Source organism: Fusarium sambucinum, chromosome II (genome assembly GCF_050947815.1).
Source record: "Fusarium sambucinum isolate potato_lamoka chromosome II, whole genome shotgun sequence".
Lineage (NCBI taxonomy): Eukaryota > Fungi > Ascomycota > Sordariomycetes > Hypocreales > Nectriaceae > Fusarium > Fusarium sambucinum.
The window spans coordinates 8063594-8081028 of NC_139293.1; the positions used below are offsets into that span (position 1 = coordinate 8063594).

The following is a 17435-nucleotide window of genomic DNA, read 5'->3' on the forward strand; positions in this document are numbered from 1 at the left end:
TGACACAGCCGAGGGAGGACCCAAGGATGGGGAAATAAAGTCCGATACTCCGCTTCAGCTTCCCAAGACATTTGTTGATGTGAGATATGGGAACGTGTTTTTATCGCATTCGGTCTTGTTACAATTATCGTACTCCGTATTCCCCATAAACTCTATTGAACGGTTACATGATAGGTTAATTAGACGTGTCGTTGCAATTAAGATCCCGCCACAAGCATTAGATCTAAGCCCAGCAGGGGTTATTCGGATGTCTCAACGCCTCCCTTCCCCTAACGCATCGCCTAATGCACCACATTCGATCAAGGAGAAGGCAGAATTCGTTAGTTACCAACGCAGCTGAATGGTGATCAAGTTGACCAGGCATAATCAAATAAGCACGCGTAGACCCTTACGACTTCTGCACTTGAACAGAGTCAAGATGCATCGATAAATGAGCCCGACCAACCTTCCCTTCTAAAACTCCCGGCCGTACTTGTCAAAACGAAGCCTAAAACCTCAACTCCACTGAGGTTCCTTCCACTAACCAGGCACTCCCTTGTGGGCCCCGACACTAAACCGAGCCACTCCAGGCATTACTTCGCCTACTCCATCATCATTAAACTTCTTTCTTACAACCAAACCAAACCAGCATCTCACATGTTACTTTAATATCTCTATTAATTGATACCCCTCCTTCGTGCACTCGTGGCCTCTGCCACTCTGCATTGAATCATCATGGCCTTCATCAAGCAGGTCGGGACCCTTATGGGGAAGAACTTCCGCATTCTTCTCTGGCGTCACCTGGCATTATGTATTTGGATGGCCTTCATCTTGCCAGTCTTTCTGGCCGCTTTGTTTAGTTTTACAAAAAATCTTCTTGTCCCTCCCGCTAAGTTCGGGATTGGAAATGTCGCTCCCTTGATGCCTCTCGACGAGGCAATTACAAAAGCAACCAACAATGGCCGTGAGAAACTGGTCCTTGTCAACAACAGCAACAACGATACAAACGTCAACCGCATATTCGACACCGTGAAATCCAAGTTCGAGGATGCTGCTAAATCTGCTGAAGTTGAATTTGAGGTTGCACTCGTTGATAATGAGGACGAATTGACCAACAACTGCCCTAGCAATCTGAGAGGTGTTTCGAGATGTTTTGGTGCTATCGTCATGGAGTCGCCCTCGGCAGGCATCTGGAACTACACCATTCGTGCAGACGGAGCTTTCGAATACGCCCCTCCAAAGTTCCGTGTTGACAAGCCCAATGATCAACAAGTCTACATCATACCGCTTCAACATGCCGTTGACCAAGCAATTTCCCGTCTCAACAACTCGGACAGCACAACCTTGAACGACATATCCGAGTATCCCTACACCAGTTTGACACCAGAAGAGCGCGACAGAGAGATTCGAAAACGGTTCCAAAAGGCGATCAAGGGATGGATGGGTGTGGCCTTTTTGGGCACTGTTGTTTGGGTCACCTACCATCTCACTGGTTTCATCGCCACAGAGCGCGAAAGTGGAATGTCTACTCTGATCGATGCCATGATGCCAGTTCGGAAGCCCTGGCTTGCTATGGTCGCAAGGATCATTGCTCATCACCTTTCATTCTCTCTCATTTACCTTCCGGCTTGGGTTATTGGTTCTATAATTGTTCGCGGAGGTGTTTTCGCCAAAACCAGTATCGCTATCGTTCTCGTCTTTCACGTCATCACAGGTCTCGCCCTTTCTTCTGTATCCATACTATTTGCATCGATCTTCAAAAAGGCACAGCTCAGTGGTAATACTGCCATCTTGGTAGTTGCAATCCTTGGTATTGTTTCACAGGTCCTGACTCAACCTGGAACGGTTCCTGTTACTGTGTTGTCGTTGTTATTCACCCCCTCTGCGTTCGTTTTCTTCATCGCCGATATGGCCCGCTTTGAAGAGCAAGAGAGGCCGACCAATCTTTTCGAAAGGGCTCCAAATAGCCCTTCGGCTATTCCAGGAATTGTCCTATGGGTGTTTATTATCGTCCAGATCTTTGCTTATCCGTTGATTGGGGCCTTTATTGAGCATGCCCTGTTCAGCAACGACACCCCAGGCCGCAAGATTCTCTTGAAACAGTCCGACGTTGATCGAATGGGTAGCAACGCTGTTCAACTGCGACAGTTCACCAAGACGTACAACCCCAATTTCTTTTCGAGGCTTTTCCGTCGGGGCGCCAACAAAAAACAGCCTGTTCATGCTGTCAACGGACTGGATCTTAACATTGGCCAAGGCCAGATCGTTGCTCTCCTTGGAGCCAACGGTAGTGGAAAGAGTACAACGCTAGATGCCATCTCAGGCATGAACAAGTTGACTAGTGGATCGATCGAAATAGACGGCCGTGGCGGTCTTGGAATTGCCCCTCAGAAGAATGTGATTTGGGACGACTTGACTGTAGAAGAGCACATTCGAATTTTCAACCACCTCAAGGCACCCAACGCCAGAGCCGACGCCCACCAAATCGAAGAACTCATCAGATCCATTGACCTCTACCCGAAGCGAAAGGCCTTTGCCAAAACACTATCGGGCGGACAGAAACGAAAGCTTCAGCTTGGACTTATGTTGACCGGAGGCAGTGCTGTATGCTGTGTTGACGAAGTCAGCAGTGGTATTGATCCCCTATCAAGACGGAAACTTTGGGATATCATTTTGGCCGAACGTGGCAGGCGTACCATGATCTTGACGACTCACTTTCTCGACGAAGCCGATCTTCTTGCCGACCACATCGCCATATTGTCCAAGGGTACTCTACGCGCCGAAGGCTCTTCCGTAGAGCTAAAGGATAAAATGGGCGGTGGATATCGAGTTCATGTTCCCAAAGACATCGGTGTTCGTGAAACTCCTGATGTCGACGGAGTTGTGAAGAAAGATGCCTTTGATCTCATTACATACACCGCTCCATCGTCAAAACTTGCTGCTGTTGTCATCAAGACACTTGAGGCTGCAGGTGTCAGCGAGTATCGGTTCTCGGGACCAACCATTGAAGATGTTTTCTTAGAGGTTGCTGAAGAGATCAGAGATGAAGAAGCTTTCCGTAACAACAACCAAGCTTTATCTACACCCTCAACCGAGAAAATGTCATCAAAGGAGAACAGCATCGAGAAGCCGGGATTGGAACTTACGAACGGACAACGCATCGGATATGTGAAGCAGGCCAAGATCCTTTTCTTCAAACGTTTAACGATTCTCAAGCGAAACCGAATCTTGTACTTGTTTGCCCTTCTTCTTCCCATATTTGCCGCCGGGTTAACATCAATCTTTGTCATGAACGAGACCACACCCAGCTGTCAACCAGCAGATCAAGCCTCTAGAACCATTTCCCGGCAAGATATTTTTAGTCAAAAAGACGCCGGGGAGCAAATATACTTCCTGGCGGGACCGACCGAGAAGTTTGAAGTGTCTCTATCCACGACAGGCCAGATGGGGTCTATATTTGGATCTGGATCTCCGAGCATCGATGGTATTGGAATCATTAGGGTTGATACTTTCCAGGCCTTCAAGGACAGGATTGAAAGCGACCGGAAGAGAATCACCACTGGCTTTTGGCTTGGTGACGATGTGCAAGGTCCTACTTTTGCCTGGGTCGCAAATCTCTTCATCTCAAGTCCCATTCAGGCACAGCAGATCTTGGATGTGCTGTTGACCAATACGCCAATCTCCACAACATGGACTAGCCTGGAGATTCCTATCAGCCCCTCTACAGGTGACTCGTTCCAGATGATTGTGTATATGTCGATTGCGCTTTCAGTTTACCCAGCCTTTTTCGCCCTTTATCCAAGCAATGAGCGACGAAGGATGGTCCGCGGTCTTCAATATTCAAACGGTGTCCGGCCATTCCCGCTCTGGATCGCATACCTTTTGTTTGATCTTATCATAGTTTTGCTTGCCACAAGCATTGGAACAGCAATTTGGGTTGGCGTGTCCGACATTTGGTTCCACCTAGGATACGTTTTTCTCATCCTCTTTCTCTACGGTATGGCCTCGACACTTTTCGCATACATTATTTCACTGTTTACCCCAACCCAATTGGCGACTTTTGCCTGGTCTGCGGCGAGTCAGACCCTTGTTTTTATCGCGTACATCATCTCATACATGTCTGTGTTGACATACACGCCTGTGACCAAAGTCGACAGCAGCTTGCGGCTTGTTACGTTTCTCATTTCTGCGGTTGCGCCTATCGGCTCGGCATTGAAGGCCCTCTTTATTTCGACGAACCTCTTCTCTACAGCCTGTGATGACACCGAGTTGACAACCAACCCGAGTGGTATTCTTTACTATGGTGGACCTATTCTTTACCTTATTCTTCAATCGATTATCTTCTTTGGCCTCTTGGTTTGGCTTGATACAGGATCAGCTGGAGCCTCGATCAGAGGTCTCCTTCACGGAAAAAAGAAAGATACCCAATCAGACGAGGAACAAATCGACGATGATATCATCAGCGAGCGCAACAAGGTCACCCAGAACTTGGAGAATGAGCACGGACTTCGAGTTATGCATCTCACGAAGACCTTCCGTGATAATACAGCCGTGGACAATGTCACTTTCGGTATTAGACGTGGCGAAGTGTTTGCACTTCTTGGACCCAACGGTGCTGGAAAGTCGACGACAATTTCCCTTATCCGCGGTGACATAAAGCCTGACCGAAACGGCGGTGATGTATTGGTGGAGGATATCTCAATCAGCAAGAACCTTGCTGCTGCTCGTGCTAACCTGGGTGTTTGCCCTCAATTTGATGCTATGGATCAGATGACAGTGCGCGAGCACCTCGAATTTTATGCCAAGGTCAGAGGCATTGAGGAAGTAGAACACAACGTAAGGGCAGTTATGCAAGCAGTGGGACTCGAGTCTTTTGCTACCCGAATGGCGCATGCTTTATCAGGAGGAAATAAACGAAAACTGAGTCTCGGTATTGCCTTGATGGGCAACCCTACTGTTGTGCTGCTTGATGAACCTTCTTCTGGCCTAGACGCAGCTTCCAAGCGTGTCATGTGGAAGACTCTGGAGGCTACCGTCCCTGGAAGATCAATTCTTCTTACGACCCACAGCATGGAGGAGGCTGATGCACTTGCCGGCAGGGCTGGTATCCTCGCAGGAAGAATGCTTGCCCTCGGAACTCCAGATAACCTACGACATCGATTCGGAGATGCCCTGCACATTCACTTGGTCTCGAGCACTGCTCCACGAACAAGCGATGAAGAGATGGCACGAATCATGAACTGGATTCGCACGACTTTGCCATCTGCTGATGTTGACCAGAAGACATACCACGGCCAAATACGCTTTTCGATCCTAGCCGGTCAAGTCCTTGCAGCAACGTCGGGTCGCAGGGAAGAAGAGATTACAGGCAAAGATGAGGATCTTAGCCAGAGCGCGATTGGGCATTTGGTTGTGTTGCTCGAAGAAAACAAGGAGCAACTAGGTGTTGGCCATTATAGTGTTAGCCCAACGACATTGGATCAAGTCTTCCTCAGTATTGTCGGGCAACACAATATCAAGGAAGAAAATTCCGAAGAAAAGAAGGTCAGTCTTTGGAAGAAGATATGGATGTTTGGGAGATCATAGGTGTGTCCCTCTATTGTCCTAATCCTGGGTATGACGGCGTTATTGCGTCTCGAATGGGCTGTGGATGCTTTTCTCCGTTGGAGACATGCATTGATGGATTGAACAGTATTATTCGTTCGCGTCGGTTTTAGGTATTGTTAGATAAATAATATGACTATGGCCAAACTCTTACGCATTATGTCTAAGAGTACCTATTTGAGAACATACAAAGTGAGCAGGATATTGTGACTACCAAGACTCGCTGCCATGCGTATTCTGATAAACGCCTGTTCCAATATACAGCTTACTCTACGAGAAAACCTCCGCCCATATCATCATCATCAGCCATGTCAAACTCTTCAGTAACGTCACTAGGCGCATCCTCAATCTCTTGATCAAGCTGTGCCTCCTTTGCCGCTTTATCATCAGCCGCCTTTCGCTCATCAGCATCTACTCCGCTCCAAATCTGTTCTCTGATACGCAAAGCCATCATGAACTTCCTCCAAGCTTTTAGTGCGCGATGTCGTCTTCGCTCATCCTCTACTTCTTGCTCCAAATCGCCCAGACTCTCGATTATAGTCCGTACACCCTCTTCATGCTCCTTTGCGACAACGACACCTGTTAAGACGGCTGTTCCATGACGTCCTTTGAAGGAAAAGCCTGTGAGGGCAGGGGCGTAGTCGACACCTGCTAGGAATGCTGCTCGGCCTGCGTGTTCGTGGATTATGTGGGCGCCTCCTGCTGGAACCATGCTTGGTACGTAGACGTCGATGTTGCCAAACTTGTTCTTTGGAACGATGCCATTGCGGACTGGTGGTGGTTCGTACAGCTCGGTTTGATCCTCCGTGTAGATGGGTGTTCCTGCGTCTCCTTGATTGTCTTCTTCGTAGTCATCGTCCAGCGGGTTCTTTGGCTTGACTTTCTTCGGTAGCCATTTGACAGGTATCTCTAACGGTTTCACTTCTCTACCCATTCGATACCATTTATCTGCCGTTCTCGCTATTCGGACATCCCTTCTTCGGTAAATCTTCTCCAGTGGTCCTCGACTACCTGCAGCGACGGTTCCAGATGGTGTAGCTTTCGGAATAAGAACCTCGTTACGTCGTAAATGTCGTTCTAGTGCGAATACGGGATGGTTTTTGAAGTCTTGTACGTTTCGTGGCATTGGTTCTCTTGCTTCGATACCAACTAGTTCGTTATCCTCGATTTGGTCAAGATCGGTTCGTCGTCGTCGGCCGTAGAGTTTCATGACTCGTTTCCACCACGCGTCTCCGTCTTCAGCGACAGTTTCAATTCTTGCTCGTCGTGTCTTTGCCGTGTACGCTTTTGCGTATCTCCTTGTGACGTCCCTTGCAGTACCATCTGCATCAAATGCCACCACGTAAGACAAAAAGTTCTCTTTATCGGTAATGGGCGGCTCCAAAACCCTGGGCTTCCAAAACGTGTGCGTAACCACTGCATCTACCGGCTGCCATTTCTGATGTCCGACATCTAAAATCTCGACCCAGTATACTGGGTATGCTGACTCTTTTATTCGTTTCCGAGTTTCAAAGACAGGTTGAGGTTTCGGGGGTGATATTGTAGGTGTAAAGTTATATGCTGTTGCATTCGGATGACCCAGCCTTCGACGTGCCGATGAACCGCTTGATGGTGAACCATACCCAGCAGTAGCCATCTCTTGGTACTTAGCCAAGGTAGCCTTTACTTGTTCGTTCTTCTCGGCTTTTGTTAATCCCTTCTTTGGCTTCTGCTTCGGTTTTGGCATTGTCGGAGCTGAATTGTTACATGCCAAAGGCTGTAGCGAGCAGACAAGTCGTGCTTGTACACCAACACCGCGTAAGAGCGCGCAGTACAGTTGCGCTCCGACATCTCTAGAGCCTTGGAGCTTTTTTGCTGATTCGCGGAAATCATCACGGTCCAGGCAGCTTTCCATATCCTCAGGTGGCTCATACTGCGTGATTTGTTAGTAAAGAGATGATACAGGAGCGGCTATACACACATCGTCTAGCTGCTTAGGATCTTCCGCCCAGAGCGCTCGTCGAAGACCCCGTTCAATAACTTCATATTTCGTCTTCCATATATCTTCAGCTTGTTTCAGACCAGTTTTCAAACTTTCCGTCCGTCCAAATTGCGGAAGATGTGAGCCAGGGGTCAAGTACGTGACTGTCTTGTCTGTTAAATGCGGTCGCAAGTAATCCTGTACTCTGCCATCGTTACACCAGTGATTGCGACGTGCAGCTTGAGCTAATAAGCATAGGAGATGCGCTTTGTGGACGTCGATACGGATTTTGCGCTCTTCCTTGGTTATTGGTTTGCGCCGTTCGACTGCCTTTTTTGCTTGTGCTGTGGATGATTGCTGGGCTGTGAGGTTGAGTTCCAGGGCTTGCGGCGCCTCGGGTTTTGCGCTCAAGTCTTGGAGAGGTGCAGTGAAGTCGACGTCTTCGAACATGATGTCTTCGTCGTCAGATTCATCGTCGGACTCTAATTCCATGGTTTGCATGGTTGGTTGTGGTAGGACGACATCTTGAAACTCAATATCCTCGTCTTCATCGTCATCTTCTTCATCTGCAGCTTGTGACTGGGGTGCTTTGCTTGGCTCAGGCTCTTTATGCACTGGTTCAGGGTCTTTCACTGCTCGTGCAACTGGTTTCTTTGGTGTAGCGCGACGTCGTTTCAGAGGTCTCTCTGGTGATGACGGGGCTCTTGGATTCACGCCAGCTTCTGCGAGCATGTCCTGGTAGATCTCTCCACCAGTTGGTTCTGCAGCCGCAGCTGCAGCTCGGGCGCTTGACCTTGTCGCAGGACGTTTGCGACCTACCATTTTAGTGGCATATTGGTGATTAATTTAATTAGAGATGGTTTTGGTGAAGTAGCGCGCAACTTGTCGCAATCGCAAACTTGTCTTGGTGTGAGTGACTGCCTGCTAGAACCGGTTGCGTCATGGGTATCGCGCTGTAGATCGCGAGGTCACGTGACAGTGATCGCCTGGATATCATCGTTCCACTGTTTCTAGAAACGACGACATTCTTCAAAGTTCCCAAATGCCAGATAGTTCTAACTATTGTCTTATTGTTTGGTATATCTGTCGTTATTGTCGAGACTCCGAATCCCGATCAGTAATTCGTAAACGCCAACGGGGTTTAAAAGCCGACCCAAGTTTCTGTGTTGACTAAGTTTCCCCGATTTACGGCTGACTCACCGTTACATCGTCGGCAAGCCAGCCTATTGTTCACTAATCTAATAGCATCACCCTACCCAAACCAATCATTTTGAGTTGCACTAAACGACATGTTCTACTATTGAGATACTCAACCGGGGTTTTTACAATGCCGGTAGGAAATATGTGCTTTGTCATGATAGCTTCAAGGATGGTAGAGGTTTGTATCTGGCAGTTTAGTAGTTATATACTGAATATAAAATGACAGCAACGGCTCTTTGGAGAATAGGACTATCACAAGGAATATACCGTCAATACTATTCAATCAACTTCTAAATCTATATTTATCCCATCATGTCTGATAAGCCCATCGTCTTGGTGACTGGCGCCAATGGTTACATCGCCGGCAGTGTTGTAGAGGCTTTTCTCAAAGCAGGATATGCTGTTCGAGGCACTGTCCGATCCAAGGCCTCCGGAGATTCTCTTGTAAAAGCTCTTTCTTCATATGGAAGCGACCTCGAGATTGTCGAAGTACCGGACATTGTTGCTCCTGGAGCTTTCGATGCCGCTGTGAAGGGTATGTCACTAGGCTCACCAATTACAAATAACTTCTAACGAGACTAGGCGTGCATGCAATCCTTCATCTAGCTGCCGCAGTTAGTCTGAGCTTCACAGACCCCGATCCTGTTCTTGAAGTTTCCATCAAAGGCACCCAGGGCGTTCTGGAGTCTGCTATCACTGAGCCGTCAATCAAGTCAGTTGTTTTGATGTCGTCTATTGCTGCCATAAGCGGCTCTGGCAACCCACCTTCAAACCGAGTCACGGAAGCCGACTGGAACGATGCTGCTTTGGATGCAGTCAAGAAACTCGGCAAAGAGTCGCCCGGTCCATTGATCTACGTTGCGAGTAAAGTCGCCAGCGAACGAGCCTTTTGGAAGTTTCGCGACGAAAAGAAGCCGTCTTTCACAATGACAGCCCTCAACCCTACGTAAGTGACCTCACTCCCCAGTCCACATTCTTATATAACTAACAATGAATTTGCAGTTTCGTCATGGGACCACAGCCAGCCCTTGACTCACTCTCCAAGATTGGTGGCACGACTGCCTTCATCTGGCAGGTACTCTCAGGCCAGGATATTCCCGAGCCGTTAGTCCCGAACCCTAGCTATGTGGATGTTCGTGATGTCGCCCGAGTTGCTGTGTTCAGTGTCGACCATGCTGAAAAGGCGAACGGAGAGCGGTTCTTACTAACAGCCGGCATGGTACCACCTCAAGCTGCTGCGGATGTTCTTCGCAAGGCGTATCCTGATAGGCAGGACATTATCAAGGTTGGACAGCCTGGCGAGGGATACTATCCCGGTTATGCGTTTCCCAAGGAAAAGATCCTTGACACTTCTAAGACTGTCAAGTTGACAGGACAGGAGTTTTACCCGGTTGAGAAGTCAATTGTCGATACGGCCAAGTCTTTGGAGAAGTTCTTGTAAGGTGATATGCCTCATGTGGTCGCATGCTTTTGCGTTCATAGTATTATGCACAACAGCGCCGTACTGTCTGGAGGTGTATTTACTGAAGTCTATGTAGGATAGACATGGGCACACTGCTGGTCCAGCACAACTAATTATACAAGTTATCTCATTGCACCATACTTAAACACCATAAGTTAAGAATTACTCAACTTGAGGACCAAATAAGATGAAGGATTTGACATCTCATGCTCTTACTCATACTGTCACTGTCTTGCAGCACACGATGAGGAACCCCTCCGAGAACTTTCTTTTGTGGTGGGCCTGCAGCTTTTGCAAAATCTCTGATAATAGTTGAGTGGATTTAATTAAAAACCAGGTTTTAAAATTTAATATATTCGTTATTTCTGGACATCTTCTAGCATGTAGCCTTTGTTTTATGTTCTAGAAGGGGCTATTGCTGAGAAGATTGGGCTTCTGTGCAAACTTAGTAAGAAGGAAGCTTTCAAGTATTAACGCAGAATAAAAGCTTTCCCCAGTCCAGAAGAATTGCGAATCTGCTGTTTTTAAATTGCCATGTAAGCAAGAGCCGGCTACTACTAAACATTTGAGCTACGATAAACCACTGTGATTGTAGACAAGGTCTTTTATGGTTGGATCTCTTGTGAGATGGGTATTAGAGAACTTGACTGCTTGAAGCCTAAGAGACGAAAGTAGTAGGCGAGTTTATGTTTCTTAGATTATAGTTCTTAGATTATTTATTTTCTAAACCCCAAGACTTAGGATGCTAACTTTTCTCACCTACTGTAACCCAAATGTTAATATTCCTGATGCCATGTGAAATCAAACCCAATAGTCCAAGTCTACAAGTTACAGAGTTTACAGGAGTGATTAAACTCAAAGTGCGCGTCTTCCTATATATAAAGAGCCAAAGGAACCCATGTTCGTCCTCAAGTAAACCTGCACTTCACCTCTACAAACCAAACCCCCAGCTACCCACTTCAATCTTTTGCTATCTTCACCGATTCTTCTACGGAGTCACCGAACACTCACCCAAGCAAGAGATTCACGCAAGAAAAGCATTATCTTAACACCACCAGCAGTACCACCAAGAAAACATCACCAAGAAAACACCACCAAGAAAACACCACATGTCTTCAGTCGTAGATTTCATTGTGGACATTCTTCAAGTCGCCGGGACTGCGGCTGTATTTTACAGAAGAGGACCTGTGCGACCTGGTTGGATATTTCGATACACGCCAGTAGCTCCCGCACCCAGGGGTTGCAATTATGCCTCCGCTTTCTGGTATTACCTCTCACACAGACAATGTTTTAACCAGTTCCTGGGCATACTGTTCCGATTGTACTATTCAGGAGCACCGGTACATGCGTGTAGTTGTTCTCGATCAAGATCGACCATCAGTATCTTGTGCGATTGGTTTCTGCCATTCAACGGGCGGACACAATTGCTAATTGTTTTCTGCGTCTCGTACCTGGCCAGTGGTCTGCTGACAGCTCGGGACGCCGGTATGGAACTCCCGCCTACAAGGCCGACTAATGGCCCTCAACTCCTGGAGAGACAACAGATAGAAGATTAGATCAATACATGATGATTTTCTCATACCTACCTAGGCACCTGTTTGCGCCCAGCAACAGAATCATACTTGATTACCCAGTGACATGCCTTGACTTCCCCAAAGGTAGCCCTGTTGCTATTCCTAGTTGACGGAAGGTGTTCCTGCCTTTGGAGGTGCACATTACTTACCCCTGGATCTTGGGCAAGTTCCAGAGCCCGTTTCTGCCGTGTCCTTCCGTCGAGAAATAGTGACTTCCAACAAAACGGCGAGTTTCCCTGTGTCTCTTGCCTTACCCATGCAGTATGGCGTGTTCTTGCTGCTTCAAGAGCTGCTACTCAACGGAAGGTACTCCCACGAGTGAAGTTGAGTATACCTAAACGTCTGCCAGAATGGAGATCCCCTCTTCTTTTCTTCTTCTTCAAGCCCAGATTCTCAACCTAAAAAGCAGCGTTAACAGCGAACATTGTAACTATCATCTTCTGCATCTCCCTAGAGGTCACGTGCTAACATTTTGACAGATCTCTCTTTGCCTCGCTCTCTGGCGCCAGCCGCCCTATGAGGTGCTGCTCATCTTCCTCACGCTAGGTCAGCTCCATTGCTTGCGTAGGATGTTCCCTCACGCCCTCGGTACCTTGTACCGGATGGCGACTCGTGCCAATGCCTTGGGTTGGACCGAGGAGGGAATTCGTATTCTCGAAGCAATCCAGGACTACCTAGGCGCTGAACAAGGTTAGAGCACTGGCACCTCGGCTGGTGTGGCACGACAAGCCCAAACGGAGCGACCCCAGCTCCCGCCCGGGCACACCCCCTGTCACAATAGTTTTGGCCCTCCGGGCCTGTAAGCATTTGGCTGTCCGGTGTCCGATTCGATTTCGACCCTCAGTCATCAGACAGAGTTGTCACTGGCAGACTCTCACACCCCCTGTCACAATATCTGGTTTTCGGTCTTCCTGGTCGATCGGACCCCCAATCACGGCACTCAATTAGCACAGAGGCATCACACTGATATATTTTGTGGCCGACGAGGTACCTCCTCCACATGGATCAACTAGCAAGCCTTCAAGCCTTCTAACCTCGACATTCCTTGTCAAGCTACTTCTGAAGCACCTGGCCCCGACACCACCCCTGTCATATGATCTAGTGTTCGGCCTGCCTGGTCGATCAGACACTCTGTCACCATGGTACTCAGTTACTACGGCACTCAGTCATTGCAGTACTCGGTCACCACAGACAGATCTATCACAGACATACCCGACACCCATCCTGCGGTATTATCTGTGTCTGCGGTCTCTCTGGCCTATCTGATATCCGTTCATCACGGACAGAGCCGTGCTATCAGACGGAGCTGGCACCCACCCTGGGGTATTAGCTGGTCTTCGGTTTTCCTGACCCTTCGGACTTCCATTCATCACAGAGTCTCCGGGACGGAGAGTCAGAACTCCCCTGTCGCGTTATGCCTTCGACTTTCCTCGTGAATCAAACACCACAAACAGAGCTGTCGCCGTCAGACCCTCCCCCCTGTTATATTATCTCGCATTCGGTCTTCCCCGCCCATCGGACCCTCAATCACGGCACTCCGTCATCACGACACTCAGTCAGCACAGAGTTATCCCACTGACACCTCTTACGGTCGAAGAGGTACCTCCTGCTTGTGAATCAACTATCAAGCCTTCTAACCTGGAGCACTCAGACCCGATACCCCCCTTTGGTAATATCTGGTCTTCGGTCTTCCTGATCTATCAGACATCGAACCATCACATACAGACAGTCTTCAACCCTCCTGTTCTACCAGATCCAGTCATTTCGGATGGAGGCCTTACCGGCGTCAGCACCTGAATGCTGGCCACCTCTGGTTGGGTGACTAACTAGTGATTACACTAATCCCAGGCCCCTCTACCGTGTTAGCTTCGACTGTCTAGCAAGCATCAAGCCACTACGAACAGAGCTCTCATTCTGCCGTCTTAGTTCTAGCCCTCGGCGTGTCGGTCCCTTTCTGCTGCTTCTACTGCAGCTCATCCGTCTGAATCCTGGATGACTCGTTGAACGGCATCTTGGTACTCTTCTGCTTGGACTCATGGTTATTCCGGGAAGAGCACCGCCGCATCAACCACGGTGCTCAGAGACTAGTCTCTGCCTGACCTTTGGTTCGGTTTCGAGGAAATCTGCCATTCTCACCATAACATTGAAAGTCATCCGGTCTAGGTTATCACTGGCCATCTGTTCGTCCTTCGACTGCTGTCTATCAGTCCTATGTGCTCACTCGATTTCCAACCAAACCAAATCCGCATTTCCTGGGCACGTTCCCTGCATAGTCATATTTCATCCGAACTTTAGCTTGGATCGCCGATCATCGTGGACTAAACAACTACACACAACAAGCCACAACCCTGTCATCATACGAGAAGGTCTCTGTTGTTGCCCAATGCTCCTCCCGGTACTGGAGTCCATCAATCTCCCTGAGTTGCAGACTCTCTCTGGCTGGTCGTCGCCATCGCTACCTGTGAAACGGACGAGGGTACTTGCATGTTTTTAGGGTGAAGACCTGTCATCATGACACCATCTGAGCGGCATGACTACATCTGCACTTCGAATCAAGGGCCATTTTGCCATGTTTCCGTCGTCTTCGAGCTGGCTTGAAACGCGTGCTACCATCATGACGGCTTTGGCTAATGGTGCTGGCAAATCACCAGCATTTCGCTACGTTCCTTGACAACTCTTCTTTCTTTTCGTCAAACAAACAGTCTAGGAGCATCCCACTCTTGAGGTATACTCAAGACCTCAAATTATTTTCGTTCGTCTATACGATCTATATGCCAGACTTGGTTCCACATGAGCCTCGTGCTGGTTAAATTTATAGCTAGCCAACGAGCCAAACCGACAAGCCGCAGCTTGCGTCGCCCAAGCCTGTGTTCTGGTCGTCTTGTTACTCTAGCCACCACTGCAAAGATGGCTTGTGGTTTGAAGGCCATTGTGCCTTGAAAGGTCACTGAGTCAAGCCCACTGTGTCGGAAACTGTGGAAGTTTCTATATCTCACCGTCATGATGGTGCAGCGTTTGTTAGAGGTTTTGGTCACATGCATTGGAAGATAATAGTTGAGGATGTGCCATGAATATTCGCGGTCAGAATATGGAAGGATAAAACAGAATTTTGTTGGCACAAAGTAGACAAGGAATCTCCAAAGGAGGTCTTGGAAGCACATGTTTGTTAATGTAGGTTAGCTACTGGGTGTATTGGCTACAGTTCAGGAATTCACAGATTCATATTAATTGACTCGTTTGTCTAAGCTGAGTCATGCTAGCATCTTCAATTGATGATATATAGAGAAAGGACTCTCTATTGTTCCATGTCGTGTCGGAGAGCTCATTGATCGTGAAAGCTTGCCTGTCATACTAGCTGCATGAGGCCTATAGTCCATACAACAGTATTATATGCACTGTAATTAAACTGTTCGGTCATTTCCCGCGGGAAACCCACCTCTCAACATTCACCAACATCATCATTAATACCGCGGAAAGATTTCCCAACCAACGATTGATTCCAAAAAACAGCCACGACAAGAAGTAGAAGATGCGCCCATATAGATCTCATCTCCGACCGGCCTGTGTTCCCTGTCGAAAGCGCAAATCCCGCTGTCAATCCGATGAATCGGGCGAAGCTGCTTGTCTTATGTGCCGAGCACATCGCACTGAATGTGTGTATCCCCAAAAATTTAGAGTACTAGATCCATCATCAACTCCCAAAACAAGGCGACGGGCAAAACGAGACTCCCGCACCTCGGTTGCTGAAACCCTACGCGACGGCTCCCACCCGGGACCTGCGTCAGTGTTAGATGACTCCCTTATTGAGCAGTCCACACTGAGTATAGGACCGGACCCAATACCAACATCAAATCATGGATCTATTCAAGACACAGTTGCAAGAAGCGTAGCACCGGTTATCTCTCCATTGGCTTCTAGAAACACAGAATGGCCACCCCAACAAGATGCTCAACCTGAGGAGTCGCCATTGGCACTGGGATCCAACGATGAACAGCAGCATAATCTTCATATAGTTGGACCGACAGTGACATCAGATAACCAGGTGTTATCAGACTACCTATCTGCAATGCCTAGTTCAGCACGAGGGTCGCGAATTGTCAGACCAGTCCCGGGAAACAGATCTCGCCCTGTCCTGTTCACCATGGTCCAGAAGCGACCGGTGGGATTAGACTCAAATCGTACCTTCCCAGAGGAAAGACTTCAACTGATCGAGAAGATACTGGAACCCTTTGCCAGTGGTGTTTTAGATGTGTAAGTCAATAGCAGAACGATGCATGACACTGCTGACGTCTTCAGTTATTTCGAAAAGGTCAACTCGTCCTTCCCTCTACTTGATGAAGCACATTTCCGTAAACAGTACAGGGAGAAGAAAGACAGCATATCTCCCGCGCTACTCAGCTGTTTATACGCTCACTCGATAGTCTTCTGGAATAGCTCTCCTACCCTGTCCCGTCACAGGTGTCCTGATGGACGATTTATCTGGAATCTGGCTACCGAAGCCATTTACTCGCAAATCCACAGGTCTCCTGGCATATCTGTGATTGAAGCTGCCATATTGAATATTGGTGGGCGCGAAGTGACTTCTCTCATTGGCAATGGGGTCTTGTTCGCCTCCTCTGTAGCAATGGCGCATTCGCTGGGCTTGAATCATAGCCCGATACCATGGGAGATCCCACAGTCCGAGAAGAACCTACGGATGAGAATTTGGTGGGCACTTTTGATTCATGACAAGTGGTGTGTAGACATCTTGATCAACTTCATCCCCGTCAGTCTAACGCGCTCACAGGTTGAGTTTAGCACATGGAACACCTCCCGTCATCTCCTCGAGTCTGAACGATGTGCCCAAACCACTCGCAGAGAACCTCTGCGAAGAAGGTGCATCATCAGACAAAATGCTCAAAGCCACCATATACATCGCGCTTGTGGGGCTTACAGAAGTTTTGGACTTGCATCTGAGGCATGTCCATCGACTTAGAAACGCGGACGATCCCAGATACACGACACGCCTGGAGCTGGCACTGAATAGTTGGGTTGAAAATCTTAGCGATGACATCCGTCGGGTCGTCATTCGTGGAACGAATCTGGCAATTCCCGGTGCAGCAAACCTACGCCTGTCATATTTGACCGTCAGGCTGTTATCCCAGAGAATTGACCTTGAAGAAGAGAAGCGCATCCGTGAGGCTAACGATAGCCGCCTTCTAAATTGCTACATGCAGGCTAGAAGAACTGCAGAAGATATCCTCATTCTGGTGCAAGAATTACAGGCACAACACCTTGCAGACTTTTGGCTCCCAAGCAGCGCCTTTGCACTCTCCACGACGGTCAGCTTCCTTCTTCGGTGCGCTCTAGAGACGGAGAACTCTACTTCGGGGCTTGTTCAAAGCTCTTCATTAAAGATTGCTTCCGACCTCTTATCTACTCTTCGCTCGCATAAGGAGAAACATGCTTGGGATCTTGGCGATATATGTTTGGCTCAACATACCGAAGTTGTGGAAAAGCTTCTGGCCATTACTCCGCCCGAAGATCCAAGTGCAGAAGAACCACAGGACTTTTCCAACTTTTTTATGTCTGATGATGCTTTTCTTGATCAATTGTTTCCGAGCTTGTGGGATCCGTTGCAGAATGTCTGGTAGTCAACACTTTCCCGCGGCAAACC

The 17435-nt window shown here is 48.3% G+C and overlaps 4 protein-coding genes across 4 annotated transcripts; 3 read left to right on the forward strand and 1 right to left on the reverse strand.

Annotated features, from left to right (window-relative positions):
• Window positions 1-714: 714 nt before the first annotated feature.
• FSST1_009565 (P-loop containing nucleoside triphosphate hydrolase protein) lies at window positions 715-5565 on the forward strand (the record flags this gene model as incomplete). Its single annotated transcript, XM_083226552.1, has 1 exon — window positions 715-5565. One exon carries the CDS (start codon window positions 715-717, stop codon window positions 5563-5565), a length of 4851 nt encoding a protein of 1616 aa, XP_083085526.1.
• A 283-nt stretch (window positions 5566-5848) lies between these two features.
• Window positions 5849-8365, reverse strand: FSST1_009566 (uncharacterized protein; the record flags this gene model as incomplete). The annotated part of the gene is made up of 2 exons (XM_083226553.1): window positions 5849-7495; window positions 7544-8365. The coding sequence occupies 2 exons, from the start codon at window positions 8363-8365 to the stop codon at window positions 5849-5851; spliced, it is 2469 nt and encodes an 822-aa protein (XP_083085527.1).
• A 690-nt stretch (window positions 8366-9055) lies between these two features.
• Window positions 9056-10184, forward strand: FSST1_009567 (uncharacterized protein; the record flags this gene model as incomplete). Its single annotated transcript, XM_083226554.1, has 3 exons — window positions 9056-9278; window positions 9326-9689; window positions 9746-10184. The coding sequence occupies 3 exons, from the start codon at window positions 9056-9058 to the stop codon at window positions 10182-10184; spliced, it is 1026 nt and encodes a 341-aa protein (XP_083085528.1).
• A 5124-nt stretch (window positions 10185-15308) lies between these two features.
• FSST1_009568 (transcription factor domain-containing protein) lies at window positions 15309-17412 on the forward strand (the record flags this gene model as incomplete). The annotated part of the gene is made up of 3 exons (XM_083226555.1): window positions 15309-16030; window positions 16076-16513; window positions 16566-17412. The coding sequence occupies 3 exons, from the start codon at window positions 15309-15311 to the stop codon at window positions 17410-17412; spliced, it is 2007 nt and encodes a 668-aa protein (XP_083085529.1).
• Window positions 17413-17435: the final 23 nt, after the last annotated feature.